The sequence below is a fragment of the Dunckerocampus dactyliophorus genome, chromosome 16, assembly GCF_027744805.1.
Source record: "Dunckerocampus dactyliophorus isolate RoL2022-P2 chromosome 16, RoL_Ddac_1.1, whole genome shotgun sequence".
Lineage (NCBI taxonomy): Eukaryota > Metazoa > Chordata > Actinopteri > Syngnathiformes > Syngnathidae > Dunckerocampus > Dunckerocampus dactyliophorus.
Window position 1 is genome coordinate 2,332,933 of NC_072834.1, and position 17,107 is coordinate 2,350,039.

General features: G+C 42.5%; 1 protein-coding gene across 1 annotated transcript in view; it reads right to left on the reverse strand.

Moving 5' to 3' along the window:
* cxadr (CXADR Ig-like cell adhesion molecule) overlaps nt 1-17,099 on the reverse strand; it is a 45,341-nt gene extending 28,242 nt beyond the window's left edge. The window contains exon 1 of the mRNA XM_054754306.1: nt 16,922-17,099. Coding sequence (XP_054610281.1) covers nt 16,922-16,973 — 52 coding nt within the window. The 5' untranslated portion in view covers nt 16,974-17,099. The remainder of the gene's footprint in view (nt 1-16,921) is intronic.
* Between the last annotated feature and the right edge of the window lie 8 nt (nt 17,100-17,107).

The following is a 17,107-nucleotide window of genomic DNA, read 5'->3' on the forward strand; positions in this document are numbered from 1 at the left end:
TCTCTTTTTACACGCAGCTCCAGTTTTCTTCATGGAGGTTTTACAAAAAGAAATAAGACGTTTGTACGTAAAATCTTCTAATTCACAGGGCCATGAATGCTGAATCGTGAGTATGCAGGGATCCACTGTACACATTAATACTGTATGTTACCAACCACACATAAAAGCTGTAGAAAGCTACGGTATTCGTTGGACCGGCCGGCTTCTAGTAGTAAGAGTTAGTTACTCGCATGTAGCATAGCATCCTCTTTGTAGTTCAGAAACAGAAGCAGGAAGTGTTTCGCACACAGAGTTCGGCCAACGATGGAACTAGAGCCAGCGGAGGACTTCACTGGAACGGAGAGAATGAACTGGCAGTAAACCGACTCAGGGGCTATCCACGCGGAAACCTTTTCAAGTCGAAAGTATTTTGTCGTTTCAGCCTCTCGTCCACACGGAAACATCGTTCTGGGTGCCGTGAAACAGTATTTTTTAAAGCGGCTTCCAGAGTGCGAAAATTGTAAAACGCTGGCTCGTCGTTTCCATACAGACGATCAAGCAGCTACTTTTTAAAAAGGATGACATCATCGACCCGTCGCCGTCATGTGACCAGAAGCGAGCTTTGATGACAAGCCAAGATAATATTAGAATATTCCGAGTGTCATGACTCACCCCAGTCAACATCGTCCTGGTATTTTCTTGTCCTATACTCCCAAAATGACGCACATGTCATTCCACTTTGTCATAAGTCTAGGCGAGCCTTGGAAAGCGGAGGACGACAGTCTTAAGCGCATGCGTTCTTTCTTCTTGGTTTGGTTACGCTTCTATGGTTTGGTGTGTCACGTGGTTTCGTCCGCGTGTCTGTTCACAGCGCCACACGTAGGTGTGCCTTATGTATTACATCGTTTTCACTCAGTTATCCGTTTCAGACTGGATGCAACTACTTAGTAATACGGCACAGTGTGGACGCTACTTTTTTTCCAACCTGCATGTAAACGTACCCATGGTCTCTCCTGACACAGGGTTTTATCTATAGACTTTGCCGCTGTCTCTACAATACCCCCATCCCCCAAAACAAATGCAGCGTCTGATAAAAGCCTGGGGCCCCTGCCGGCGCGCCAACCCCAACTTTTGGCCAGGCCAAGGGACAATGCATACTGTGATCAGCAGGCAGCAATGCTGATCAAACACATACATGGTGGGGGAGCAGATTGTTTGATCCCATGCTGATTTTGGTAAGTTTACCCTGTTACAAAGTCTTGACCAGTTCATAATTTTACCAACCAAACATTCCAAAACAAAACATTTAAAAGTTTGGTGTTTGATTAAGTAAAATAAGTACTTGATTGCCTACCAACTAGCAATAACCCATAACCTATTGACTGGATATGACCTCGCTCTGGAGACCATGCAAGACAACCTCCTGGCCCCAGTCCAAACATTGTGTATGGGCCTTGATGGGTCTTCCAGCATGACAATGAGCCATAACATATGCCCAAGGCAATAGAGGAGTGGCTCAAGAACAACCACATTAAGATCCTGGCACGGCCTCGCCAGTCTCCAGACCTGAATCCCACAGATAATCTAAGGAGGGATCAGAAAATCTGAGTTCCCAAGCGACAGCCTCTATACCTGCAGGATCTGGAGAGCGGACCAAAATCCCTCCTGAGATGTGTGCAACCCTGGTGACCAACTACGAAAAATATCTGTGGGTTTTCTCCACCAAGGACTATGAACAGATAAAATAATGTATAAACTTTATCCAGTGTTTTTCTCTAATAAAATAGAACTACCAACATACTGTATTATGGACGGTTCATGTCTTTCTAACGTGTTTGTTATTTACATGTGTGCATTACAACTGATCACAAAGCTCGTACAAAACACACAAAACTTAAACTCAAAAGGTATTTGCAACTGAAAAATATACTATTGCACTTTAAGATGAAATCAATTTATCGAGCTAAAGGAATTATTTTAACTCTCTCACAAGCTCTGCAGCCTTCATCATGAATGTTTTAGCAGACTCACGGTCGGAATACGGCTTTGATGCTAACGCTATTTTGCTAACAATTAGGTAGCTGGCTTTCACTGCTGCTGCACTGACCTCTTGGCTGTTTCAACAGACGCACCCGCAATTCATTTATCTTCTCTCTCAGCCTTGAAAGCTGTCGTTTTTTTCGGCACGATGAGTCACAGTGGTATTGAATATTATATTCTTTGAGCACCGAAACTTACGTACACACCAAGCATACACAGGTTTTGCCATTTGCAGCAGAAAAGACAGTCAAACACACACGCAAAGAGACACTGTGGATGAAATCACATTTTTAGGGGTCACAATAGACAACAAAATGAGCTGGAAATGTCACACAACATAAATTGGCAAGAAACAAGTTCTGGACCAAAAATCACTCCTAAAATCACAAATATTGACCTGAACTGCTCTAAAACATTTTCAGACACAACGGAACCTCGGCTAGCGTCGGAAACCTATGCCACCATTTTGCGTGCATTCTCCAGTTAGTGTACGAGATGGCGCTGTCGTGTCACTAATACACTGCACGTACACACTCATATGTTGCTATGGCGTGTCAGAAGGTTGTTGTAGACAAGTTGTGCTACGGTATTTGTACCGGACAATGAACATACAAGTATGCTGGAAGAAAAATATTGCTCTCAAAAAGAGGGCTTAATTTGCAAATTGTAGACACTAAAAGTGAAGACTTTTCAGAAAGGAAAAACCCACATCCGGGTAATCTCACTGTACAATGTTCACAACTGATACTGCTATCAAATAGAAACCATGCGAATTCATTCACATGCAGCATTTAGTCACATGTGGCGCACTGTGTGATAAGAAACTACTTCCTGATAAAACAGTTGCTCTTGGTTCTGAGTGCAGGGCACGCATTTGACTTCAAAGAAAGAAAGTGTGGAGAAAGTCTGCCACAGTCACATACAGAGTGCACCGCAACAAAACAAGTACAGAGAGGTGGATTATTGGCTCACTAGTGACGTTGCAATGCCAGACAGCAGACAGTTGAAGTTCAATTGTTTTGATGATTTCTTCTTGACATCAACAAATGTGTTGAAACCGCTAATGTCAAGCATCTGGCATATGTATGGACTACTCAGGTTGAGGGTAAATTAAGCATACCGATAGGGCCCTGTGATTAACCAAATTGTGGATGGAATCATGGAATTTGCCAATAAAAACAAAATGTACTGATGAATTGTGAACGAAATGCTGTCACTGTGAAGAGAAGGAACGTTTGTGTGGGGAAGTATTTCTCCGGCGGACCATTCAATCGTGGCAGAATGTCATCAGAAACACTAACCCGCCCCCTCCTAACCGAAACATGTTGGAATGCTGACCTGAAAGTTGGCGTAAAAACTTAGAAACTCATCCCTTATGGAGCGTGACTGGATGCTAGCTGGTTTAGCTTAGTTTAGCAGAGCATGCTGTGTGTGTGTGCGGCTCAGGCTGTATGAGTGTGTTTTACCGCTTCTAAAAGAGCCTTTTAGGATGTTTATTCTTACTCCCAGCTGGTCTTAACTGTCAGACACACACAACCCACTTCCGGCCTTCAAAATAAGAGCATTGTTCACCACATCTTTTCTCACTGTGTAAACAAAATAAGGGTGTCATAAAAAATATCTTACATTAATGAAGCAATTGGCATTGCATCAATGTCTTCCTTTACCACAAGCACCAGCATTACAGTTTGTAGAGGATTTTGTAGCAACGTGTGCAGACGACGACATCCCATTAGAAGAGTCAGCCAAGCTACATATGTGTCTGAAATACTGGGCAAAATTGGCCAATGATGTATTGCATCAAGAAATGGAAGGATTTTTGCATTTAATGAATGAAGATTTTATTTACTGTCATAAATTTGGGAAAAAATGGATTTCATAGGACCGTAGCAATGTAACTGTTGCATAAGAAGTCCTACCGTAGTTATATGTTGCTGTAGTTGTAGTCCCAGTTACCTATTTTCCATGAAGTGTCAAAGCATGTATACGTAAAACGACCAAAGGCATTAAAAGACTTGCTCATGCTGCGTCCTCCAGGTTCCAGTCTAAAATTAGAGCCTCTGCCTTCAGGACATTTCAGAATGATACTCTTACAGACACTGTTAGAAAATACTGTCTCAAGCCGGGCTTTCACTATGAAAATACAGCCTTGTTTCACAATCCACAGTTGGCTGACTTGCTTTGGAATTGGGCCCGATTTCAAGTCTCATCAGGAGTCATTAGTTTTTCAGGGTACAGAGACAAGCAGAGAGCAATTGCCAGCTCCCGATAGGTAGCGTGAAGACCGGATGAATTTCTGGTGTGTATGAAAATGGATTTTGCAGCGTAGCTCTCGTAGATCAGCGTAGATCTCTCAATCTCCTTCCTCATCCCTCATCTCCATGAATACGTTTCTTTGGGTTTTGGGCTTATTGCATTCGAAATCCAAAGGAGGGCTGAAATGTTTCAATTTGGGCTGACAAACCCTGACACAAACACACTCTTGTCATTGCTCCAGCCCGGTTACGTGTGTTAGCCAAATGTGATTCTCATTTTTTTGCAGAATCATGCAGCCCTACTGTGTGCATTTTACGCCCAAAGCGTTCTGTCAAAGGCAATAACACGTGAGCATAATTTCATTTAAAAGATCGGTTTGCTGCTGAAAGCTCCCCGCGGACACGGGAAGAGATGGTACTTTGTAATATCTACTTAAAACATCCATTCCTTTTCAAATGCATTCATGGCATCCCTTCTCTCGAAACCCTCTAATTCTGCCAAAAGCATTTCCACTAGCCAGAGTGAGGGCCGAGTGAAAATGTTCCAACACAGACTGTCCTTCCTGTCCTCTGTATGGAGAGGGAGACACTCGAGCAGGACATCAAGATAAGAACGCCGTTAACAGATAAGATGGATAATCTGTTTTTGTCTTTTGTTTTTATCTCAGCACAGACAGGCATCCAGACCCGATATTCTGAAGTTTCAGTCTCCTCTTCACTCAAGGGGTTCTTGAAGGCCAAAGCAGTAAACACACCTGGGTGATGAACACTGTAGGATGCTCCAGGCGCCAGCTGTCAGTTGTTGTTATAGCTTAACAAGGGCCGCTGGGTTTATTCATGCCTCCAGCTCGCACTCTCAGCTCAGACATGAGGAGGAGCCACAAAACGAATACTTCACATACAACATTAAGTGACAAGATGCAATTGGGAACGTTAAAAATAACCTTGCTGCGCTAGTTAAGATATCCCGAACAGAGTGGCAATCCAGTGACACCAAGGAGACATTTATTCTACACATGTTGGTGCTTCCCGGCAATGCATCGACTTGATGACTTGTTTTCAGAGAAACCAGGATGACGCAAAGAAGTCTGAAAAGCCGAGATAAACGTCAAAAAGCCCATTAAAGATGCAGAGCTTTGGTGCTCGGGGATTTTCCTGACATTTCGTCCAGTTAGGCCATTTTACCCGGGCAGCTGAGAACCCAACCCAAACATCTGTAGCCCATTTCATTGTTCCCATTTTATTTTTTTCCAAATTCTGTTTTTTCCATTTTAATTTTTTAAATTATTATTATTATTTTTTTTTTTACACTACACGAAGGGAGTTTAGTGGGTTAGCGAGCTGTGTTGATCTGAAAGCCGGACTTGTGTGTTCAGCGAATGTAGCTCTGTTTTAAAGCAGCTGTATCACCATGGTAACTCAGGCTAAACTCACAGCGCTCTTACTTTAATAATAAACGGGCCTCTTGTTCTTATTTCACTCAGAGCTTGCACAAACTCGGCGGGCATCCTAAAACGCTCATTTGCATGAACAAGCAGTAAAACACAACACAGCGTAAACACACTCACACAGCCGCACTAGCATTCTGTGCTAAACTAAACTAATCCCGTGAGCTTCCATTCATGCTCCTTAAGAGAGGAGTTTCTAAGTTTTTTTGCCAACTGTTTCCAGCGTTTCAGGTCACTGTTTCGACATTTTAGTTTGCGAAGGGTGGGCTAGTGCTTGTGACGAGATTCTGCCACGATTGAGCGGTCCGCCAAGAAAATACTTCCGCACCCAAACGTTCCTTCTCCTCACAATGACAGCGTTTCATTCACAGCAAGATTCCACGTAGATTCCGTTTTACTGGCCAATTCCGCAATTCTGTTAACTCGGAAATAATAGCGCCCTAGTATCGTGGAGAACAGTTATTCTCATAGTTCTTCAAAGAGCAGTTAAACAAGAAGGTTATTTATATCAGGTCGTGCAACTTTTAATTAATTAGTAAACAGCGCTGAAGGCTCCAGAATGTCTTTTAACCTGACGAGGCCAAGCCCTATTAACGTCGCATTAGTGGTAAAGATTGACTACAGCTGCAAGCGTCTCTCGGGCAGCAGAAAAGGATTTGTTTGACGGCAATCATTGGCTTTGACCAATACTCAACAGACCAAAGAAAAAGTCTAAAGGATCTGAGAAAGAGAATTTGGAAAGTTTTTGGAGCCATTTCTAAACTGCACGTTTCGGAAGAAAAGCCAAACCGTCACCCTCCGAAGAAATCAAATTGGTTTAGATCCTAGGTTCCCAAAGTGGGGCACGCGTCAACCAGTGGTACGTCAACTGTGACGGGGGTACGCGAATTAAAATGAAAAACAATCAGCGTCTGACACTGACAATTACGAGTGTGCCTGAAGGCCTCGGGCGTGAGAGGAACGCAGCAGAAAGGAGTTTTTCATTGCTCTGTGTGCATTATATGAACAAATAAGTAAGTAAGTTTGACTATTATTTTGTGCATTAAGAGTGTTTCATCTTGGACATTTCACTTCTATTGGTGTTCCAATCCCCGCACAGAGGAGCGCTGAAAAACGCTGAAAAAAAAAATGGGGCGTTATCGTTGGTTGTATGTATTTTTGTACTTCGACTAATGCTTTATCGTGACTGCTAGCCTTCCCCCTTGCATTTGGTATTAAATTCATATGCAGACTTAAACCATCATGAGTGGACAAAAAAGTGAAGCTCAGACTCAACCCATTCAAATGCAAGGATGCAAACATCAGAGTGAAATAAAAGACATGTAGGACGACTACTTATCTATTCAGCAGTGCTCATGTGAAACTTTATCCAAATGTAACCATGCAAAATACACATTTTTGACCCAGAATTGCTATAAAAAGAATTAAACAATTAATTATGTTCACCATTTCAAGTTAATTCAGATAAAAAGGTTTATGTTTTTAAGTGTGCAGGAGTAGGGGGCACATGGTCAAATGTCTGAAGGGGTATGTGACTGTAAAAGGTTTGGGAACCCCTGGTTTAGATGATCAGTAACAACCCGAGGAACCACCAGGACTCAAGCCTGCCATGAACTGCTGGAACATGGTTGTCACTGTCCGCAGTGAAGCCAGTTTTACATTGCCATTGACTGAGTCAGTCATGTTCGACTGAAATATGCAGCTGCCCACATGGACCAGCGAGATGCCCTGTGGACAAAGACGTTATTTTATTATCATTTTTGTACATATACTGACTGTGGTGCATATCATATGCTTTTACACCATGTTAGACAAATTAAGGCAGACTGAATAACCTGACATTTGCCTTCTTCCACCACATTCATAGGTGACAATGTGTCATGTTTTTTAATAAGCTACGTGTGCTAAAAATGGCTCCATCAACAGCTGCTTCGCCCACTCCTCCTTCTCCTCCTCCTCCCACACTTTCTTGTGCCTCCTTTTTCAGAGCCATAATATTTTTCAAGATTAGACCAACAATTAAGCCTAATATTCTTAGGAAGCAAGAGGTTTTCTGCTGAAGGAGACAATGCAATTATCTTTCCACAACTCCGTTCTAGGAAGGAACGCCTGGACTTTAGCTGATAATGCGACACACACAATATGTAAGGCTGCAAATAATTTGTCCAATGGGGGTTGAAACTGGCAACAAAAGATATGCCGTCAGTACAAATTGTCAAATCTGTAATGTATGACAATCGGATCTTTTTTAGCAGTGTGGGACGGATAAACAGGGACTTGAGATGATGTAGGGTGGTGTCAGATTGTGTTAGCTAGCCAAAAAGGTACAATACAAAAAGTCAATACAATGAAACCTCGGTTAGTGTACGCCCCGGTTAGCGTTTTTTTGTATTATCACAAAACGTCCCTGTTGGCACCTGACAGGAAGCCGGGAGTGGAAGTCACTGTCCCCCAAATCCGTAACTCGTCTACGACGTCATCGGTGGTTGACTCTGTAGTTCTTTGCTAGCTAACACAGTTACACCACAAGTCTCTGCTTTTCCTATCCATCTAGGCTGCAAAATGATTTTCTACTTGAAAACTAAAATTGTTAGGAGAATGTCAAGATCAAGCTAGCAGGAGCGTTTGGGCTTTAACAGAATTGGCAAATAAAAACAGAATCTGCTGTTTGAGTGGGGAGGTATTTCCCCAGCGGACCACTCAATCACAAACACTAGCTCGCCACCTCCCGAACTAAACATGTCGAAACGGTCAACTGAAACGCCGGCAAAAGTTGGCAGAAACTCCTTTCTTACAGCGCGTGAACGGACGCTAGCTGGGTTAGCTTAGTTTAGCAGAGCATGCTAGTGTGTGCTGTGTGTGTGGGGCTCAGGCTGTACAGTATGTGTGCGTTTACATCGTGTTGCGTTTTACGATGCCCGTTGACGTAGTGCAAGTTCTGAGTGAAATAAGGACGAAAGGCACGCTTATTCTTGCTCCCGACTCGTCTTAACCGTCAACAGACATTCTCAACACACACAACACACTTCCGGCCTTCAAAATAAGAGCACTGTTCACCACATATCGTCTCATTGTGTAAACAAAATACGGTTGTCATAAAAAATATCTTACATTAATAACGCAATTGGAAAGTATAGTACGTCTTCCTTAAACACAAGTTATTACAGTTTGTTGAGGATTTTGCAGCAATGTGTGCAGAGGCTGGCATCCCATTTGAAAAGTTAGCCAGGCGACAAGCGTTTCTGAAATACTGGGCAAATTTGGCTAATGATGCATTGCATTTGCAGGATTTTTGCATTTAATTAATGGACATTTTATTTACTGTCACAAAAGTACACACTCTATGCTGGTAAAATAGGACTGAAAGGTAAAACATTTAGTTTAAAAACACTCAATTTGGAAAAGTAAAACGGAATTTGGGAAAAAATAAAACAGATTTCACACATTTTTATGGGCATCTCAATTACTGGCCATGGGAACACCAGCCAAAAGCAGGGATCTATTCCAAACACCAAATCCAGTACACCAATCCTCCACAACGTGTAATTAGAATGAGAAAAATCAATTATTCTTCTTTGTTTATAGTAAATATACTTTCTTAATGCTAAGGGGAACACTGCGTTCGAGAAACTTTATCCTCTGTTAGTCAACCAGAGAAAAACAACTTCTGGCATGTCCATGTGAGAAATAAGGTGCGTGAAAATCCGTATCATCATCCTCACAGCTGTAAGCTATTCGTCCTTGAAGTCATTATTTCATGAGGAGCAAAGGGTGTTGCGGGTGATGCAGAGGCTGGGCTTTAAGTGGCTAACTGATGAGTGTGCGTTGCAGCACCCTCCTAGAAACTGTGGCAACATAACCGATGGACTCAGGAGGGCTGTGAAAATCAGCACCGCAACAACCACGTGTAAACAAAATATTTCACAAAGCAGAACACCGGTCAGAATATGCGGCTCATCAAACCAGCGCCAACTACGCTAGCGGGGCCGGCACTAAACGCATTGGTAAAAGCTAATGTCCTTTTCTGTTGCTACAAAAACATGACATCTTTTCACTAAATCAATGATCAGCCCACGAAATTGTGTGAAGTCGAACTGATTCACATCCTGCCTGGTGCAGGTAGATGGTCAATACTACCAGAGGTCAGAAGACAAACTTCAGATATGTCAATGTAACGTGTACGGCGGAACATCGGTTTTCATACGTCCCTGTTTTCATAGGGGCAAAAATTATTGCCACAAATATGTCCTCGTCCGGCCAGACCGTGCTTCCAATAAACCAGTCGAATGCCCAAACAAAGCATCCCTGCATCATTGATTCAGTCTCTGTGAAGCATGGACAGTGGTTCTTTTCGAGTTGGGACACTATGAACAGATTCCGGCCAGGGAATTCTTTTTTAATCGTCTTTATTGTGTGTGTGTGTGTGTGTGTGTGTGTGTGGGTTTATTTGTTCATAAAACACACACACACACACACAATGACGAACAATTCTGTAACAGTCTCCCCCCCTCCTTTCTTTCAAGCACTGTGCCATGCGCTGATGACACGTTCCAGCACACTGCGTGTTTGTAAGTGTTGAACTTAGATACAGAGGGTGAAAAACGCCACTGAATTCAAGAAAGATCTCGTAGCAAATCACGAAGGTAGTGTCTTGGTACAATAGGATTGTAATGTGAAGGTTTCTCGGTTGACACAGGTTGCAGGGGGAACAGTTTAACAGAGACACACAACAGGTAGTGATCTGGGACAGTGTGTGTAATAATATTCAAGTTCAAGTGAACAAGTATACAGGCCGAGCCGACCACTCTTTAAAGTTGAGTTTGTAACAGACTAGAGTGAAACAACGGTTGCTAGTCTTCAATAAAAGGTAAAAGTCTTATTGAATGTTCATTTATCCATTCGACTTGCCATTTATATGTATTTGGCTTTGTTTTCTGCATGCAAAACTATCACTGTTTTCTATAAAATGTTCATATTTTTGGGTGCCTGGAACGGGTGCCTATTTCCTATGGAAAAAATGGATTCAGTTTTGTACCGAGGTTCCCCGGTAAAATCCTGCCAATATCTTCCCACGAGGATGCTTTGGCAGCAGCCCACAAAGAAGTCTTATTCCCTAGCACCAGAAAGGAATGGGCTCTGAATACAGAGTGGCTCCTCAGCCATTAACCGGACCAAGAAACAAGCACTACTATTAATCATTTCAACTCATTTTGTCGTAGGCAGCAATTTGTTCGTTGAGTAATTCTGAAATGAAATTGGGGTTGGGGGGGTGGGGGGATGGTTCGAGATAGTGTGGGGAGATAAAGCCGGGATCAGCATTTCACAATTCAATATCGTTTAACAGGATTTGGCACTGGGCTCGCAAGGCGCAAGTACACTGAAATATTAACGTCCGAGAGCTGTGAATATTCATGGGCAGTCATTCCCATCCTCAGATGGCGGAGGTCGAAGCGGTGCTCCCGAGTGTAATCTAATTCCACATGTTCCTGCTTCATTTCCAAGGACAGGGTGAGAGTGAGCGGCTGCTTCGCTCCAACCTGTTCCAAGAGGCAAGTAGCGGCAGCCGGGTCATGACCACTGAATGTGACCTCAAGTCATTATGGTCTGTGTGGGGCCAATGACAATGGCTCAAGCTGTCCAGTTCAGGCTTCCAGCAATCTCTCCTGTTGCACCTATCAACCTTGATGGGCTCTACGACGTTACAAATTCACTGTCATTTGAAAAAGTGGCTGCAGTTATGTTGCTGTTGCTATCCTGAACACACCAAAACGCTACGTTAAAAAGGAAAACTGCACTTTTTGGGGGAATTTTGCCCGTCATCCGCAATCATGAACACATGTCTTTCACTTTTCTGTGCGTTGTAAATATTGAAAAACTCCCGGCATGAGGCCGCTAATAATGCAATGTAATGGGATTTTTTAAAATGGTTTTACATTATTTTAACAGAATATTCAAATGGTAACCTGGTGTTTGTCCACTTATTTGCTCTGTCAGTTCAAATATTCTATTTCTGAATAAAGAGGCGGAAATTTTAAATGCATGTGTGTTTTTTTTTTTTTTTTTTATAAATCAGATTCAGAGTAATCCAAAAAAATAATCAACTGATTAATCGGTTAAATAATCATGAGTTGCAGCCCCAGCCGTGACCACATAGCAAAATCGGTTTTATTGACAAAATAAGACCATAATAAAACAGTCACGATGTCCGCTCTCACTGGGATGCCAACTCATGGGATGGCTGTACCTCTCAGCACAACACTCATGCTCCCGTTGAGCTGGTTAATTCAGCATAGTCCTCGGGCAAAAAAAAAAAAGTAAGTTGAGTGCTAACGAGCATTTAGCAGAGCCTTCCCGGCGATGTCGTCCGTTCTACGCTGAGAGCCACTATCCACTGTTCCAGTCTGTCCGGATGTTCATTTGGTGGCGTGTGGAATTTCAAAAGTTGACCAACTTTTCCGCTTATGGCCACAACCTTCAAAATGTACTGTACATGTGTGAGGCATGATTTATCACCTCGCATTAACTTTTCCAAACTCACAGGCGATGCAGCAGCTCCAGTATCTTACATTAGCCCGAGGCATTGTGTCACTACACCAAAAAAGTAGTTATTCGGTGTCAGCTCCTACAATAACAATCCCACTGTAGGTTGGTTAATATGCAGGTCATGCTATATAAAGGGAACATCGTTGGTGTTTTTTTGGTGTTTTTTAGAGGAAACAGGTGCTTCCATTATGTGCTTTGTTCGCTGCCTCGTGCTAGCTGTTTTTCTCTCTTTAGAACACACGAAAAGAAAAAGACAGGTGTTCATGTTTCACATAAGGATTCACTTAAGAAAATTCACACAAAAGTGCATTTTTCCTTCAAGCTATTCAGTGCGCCAACATTTAGTGTTGGAAATAAGAGGATTGTTTTTCCTCCTGTAAAGATCACATATGCATGCAAAGGGGGGGGGTGTTAGCTTTTTAAAACAAACAGCATTTGAGCACGCACAAAGACACACAAACACACACACACAAAGTACATTCACAGGATCTGTGTGTCTGTTTTCAAAAGGTAACCAAGCAACCGGCTCTTGGCCAGGTCCTTCAGTCATACCCTTATCAGGTAACTGCACTCTGCGTCTGCGCGATTTCATCAGGTTTCTGTTTTGCTGAGGTCACTGACATTGTTCAGGTTTTGATCTACAGAGCCGGCGGTAGACATAGAGGGGACACCTGCTATATTGCGGCAGGGGAATAGAAGGACAGCTACAAATGAGGAGCTCAGAAGAGGTGGGAAAGCCTGAGTGTTTGCGTAAGGTGTGAGATGATGACAGCACCAACAGTGGCTGTGATTCACTCATTCTAAGAAGACCACAATTGACTCGGGCTGCACAAGAAACCATTCAAAATTCACAATCTCAACACGCAATCGCATTTCTAAATGTGAAACGATTCCTTCGATTTGACTCAACGAGCTGGACTCAATACCCCCCCCCCCCCGAACCTTGCTCCTCGCTCTCACCGCCCTCCGGCGAGCCTTGCTGGTCGGGCCAGGTTGGCTTTGCTTCCCTGGTCCTCACAGCCGACGCCAACTGCTCGCTAGTCCCACTCACCAGCGAGCCTCGCTAGCCAGACTGAACTGTAGCAGCCATTGTTCACCACCTTGCGGGAGGAGCGATCACATTCGTTAATTAACTTAACTAATGAGTCTGACCACACCTTGGAGGGATAGTTCGGATTTTTTGACATGAAGTTGTTAGACATCCCCATCAGCAGTGTAGTGTATCAAAATCACAAATCACTCGGTGTTATATTTGACTTACGCCGAGTGATTTGTGAGGTCTGATTTTTTCGAGTAGGTATTTTTGTGATGCAAATGTTTTACTCTTTTTAACACATATTGTTTTGAGAAGCCAAACTCCTTACTTGTGAAACCCCAGCGACTACCTGGAACTGCATTCTTCATCACCAAATAAAAATGGAAAAAAATACAGCCATATCTGCAGCCATATTGCGGAAAAAGGCGTTGTTTCATGATCATCACCCAGCATCTTCCCTGGTTGTGTCTCGCCAGTCTCCTCCACAACAGGAGGAGACTGTGTTGTTGACTGTCTAGCATACTGTATCTCGGTGTTGTGTTCGCGCTAACTTTTTTTATTAGTTCAGCCCTTCCAATGCCGCCTAAGCGCTGTGACCCTGCGAAAGCTTCTTCTGGGGCGCCCAAGAGGAGGAAAAAGAAGATGATCATCAACGAAAAAGTGAAACTTTTAGATATGATCAAGGAGGGCAGAAGTTATGCATCTGCGGCTCGCCAGTATGGCGTGAATGAATCTACAGTGCTAAGAAAGAGGAAGCAAACATCCGCAAAACTGCTTCAATAACCTTCAATACGGAAGCGAAACGTGTGGTAACTCTGGCTAATAAGAGAATTGTGAAAATGGAAGCTGCATTGGCATTGTGGTTTGCCGATTGCAGGAAAGAGACAGCGAGTTTGGACACTAATATGGTCAGGACAAAGGCGAAAGCTCTCTACGACCAAATCTTGCCCGATGACGACAATGACGAGGCTGAAGAAGGTGCAGACAAACCTCAAGCCAGTACGAGTGCTGCCAGGAGTGATTGGCCTCCTCGAGTCTCCGACTGAACCTAAAGCCTCTACGAGTCAAGTGAGAGCCTCTCCTCCACCACCAACACCAGCCTGTTCACCAAGGCAATGTTGATGAATGTTAATTACTGTGGAAGGTTTTTAGTTCAAGATTTAAGTAAATACGTGTACTGTTGAAATCTTTGTCTCAAATATGTAAAGTAGAAATACTGTTTACATATTTTAAACATTCTGGTACCCATATACACATACATGAAAATTCCTGGAGGGGGCAAATCGCAAATCATGGTTTTTCATCTTTTGCGGGAGGCTCAGGTCCCCATTAACTGTGAAAAATGAGGGATTACTGTATTGGGTAATACGAGTGTAAAGGTAACTATAGGGGTGTTAGGTCATGTCTACAGGGCTCTAATAAAACCGTATTTAGAAGGTGCTAAACAAGTTTTCTAAGCTCTAACTAAGCAAACATTCCATTTTTTAATAAGAACTCCAACTTTGCGGAAATTCGCTCATCACGGTCGGTTCTGGAACCAATTAACCGCGATAAACGAGGGATTACTGCACTCTGCAATGGCAACATTACTGACCAACACAACAGCGTTCATATCGATAGAGTCATATATCTTAACGGACAGCTTTATGTTCTGTAGCATGTACGTTTCATGTACGGCTGCAACTAACAATTATTTCTTTGTTGACTGATCTGAAGCTTGTTGTTGCAGGCCCTGGACCAACCAAATCAATGCGAACCACACAAAAACAGTTAGTGTTACAGTTAGTTAGCCAAAAATGTTGATCTCTGTTAAGTCAAAGCCGATGTGGGTGAATATCACGAGGATAATAGGTCTGCAGTCACGGATGACAAAGGAAATTTTAAAATACTCACACTTGAGAGGCTGAAATCAGAGGATATTTACATTTTTAAGTCAAAAATGATTAATCAAATCCCAAAATAGGTGTCGATTGATTGGATAATCGATGAATCGGCGATTATCATTGCTGCAGCTCTAAACGTTGCAATAAAAGTTGCGATTATTCTTGAAAGAAAGATATGAATAAGGAAAAACACATTCCATAGTATTGGAATTTAAAATGAATTCAAAACCTTTTTTTTTTTTAAATAACAGTTAACTAACTTGTCTTTAATTTGCCCCATAGACCTTTGCATAAATGTAGTCAAACGTCCATCCTTATCAGAAATTACTTGATGGGTTTTTTTTGTCTCTGGGTGTTTGTCGAACTTTGCATAGTCCCATGCATCGCCCGAGTTGAACTGCACAAAGAAAATAGAGCAGAAATGCCCATGTTGTTCCGCCATTAAAGAGCAGTTCAGAGATATTGTTTACTCCTAAAGGCAAAAATGTCAAAAGAATGCTACGAGTTCGACAGACACTGTTCTTGTCTGCTGAAGTGGAACATTGCCCAAATGACGAGGCCAACGCTGCCATTAGGATGGTAATGAGCCTCAACTAGCGTGAACACAATGTGAGCCACGAGACAAAAGAAGGGTAAAAAAAAAGGAAAAAAAGGAAACTCGCGAACTAAGCATTGTATTGGGGCACATAAGGCCACTCTGGGGTATCCCATCCTAAAATCTCAATATTTCAAATGAGGTGACACTGAAAATGAGAGATAATCTTAGTTTCAGTTGTGTTTTTTGTTTAAGGTGGGAGGAGTTATGTGATAGTTTCATTGTAGATTCCAGGACACTGGAGGCCACACCCACACACTTGGGAGTCTAATATTGTATTTAAGTCTATTAAAACAAGACGTAATTGGAACCAATCTGCATCATGTCGTTTTGAAGCAAAGAACACAATCAACAGGACGATGTGGGTTCCTGTTTTGAAAGGGTTTGAAAATGTGCATATTCAATTTGAAACATTTAAACTAAAAGGGTTGATAAACCAATCACACAAAACAACAACGGTAAGGGGGAAAAAATGATGACTTTTTGGTTTCTGTAGTAAAGGTCACTTGGGATGAATAAGTACAAGCAGGCAACACAAACAAATAGTGTGCTTTTATGACATTTGCTAAGCGGTTTAAAAGCACATCCAGCTACTAATTGAGGATATAATAGGAATATGGTCATGGCAGTGTTATACTACAAGTCGTAATGTCACTACGTTGAATTACAACTCTTTTTAAATACCATCAAGTACACACAGTTGTAAAAAAAAAGAGTAAGAAATAACATTCCAACTACTTTCACTATCAGCCGAGAATATATATCTTTAATTAGTTTGCCGTAAATATAAAAAAATACCTCATCTGACCTGGAATCTGATTTCATTTAGTTTGGACGCCTGTTTCTCTTATGTTAGCTTTCTGAAACTGACCTTGGACAGGAGTTAGCCTCAGTTGGGGGCTGTTTCTTCAAATGTGTTTGTCTTCTCCACTGATCAACTTCTGTGTAGAATCTTACGGCTTACGAAGGCGGTTCGAAGACAAACAAAGTTACCAGCACTTTGAATTCCTTAAAAAAATGAAGCAAGTTTCCATGTTGTCGCCACTGGTTAGCGTTGTAATAACATGGCGAGGATGACCACTCGGTGAGACGGAACCCGAAATCGTAGGACTCAAAGTAGAATTAAATGCGGGAAAACTTACCTCCCAAAAGGCTCAACAGCACACAGCCCAGCCAAGCGTTCGATACCTCCATCCCCGCTTCAGTTTATTCTAAGTCCTTTCGGCGAAACTTGCTGGGGAAAACTTGTGGTGCGTTCGAAGAGGGAAAAGCGGCAGCACAGCGCAAGCCAAGCATCCAGACTAGTCCACTCCTCCTCCTGCGCCGCT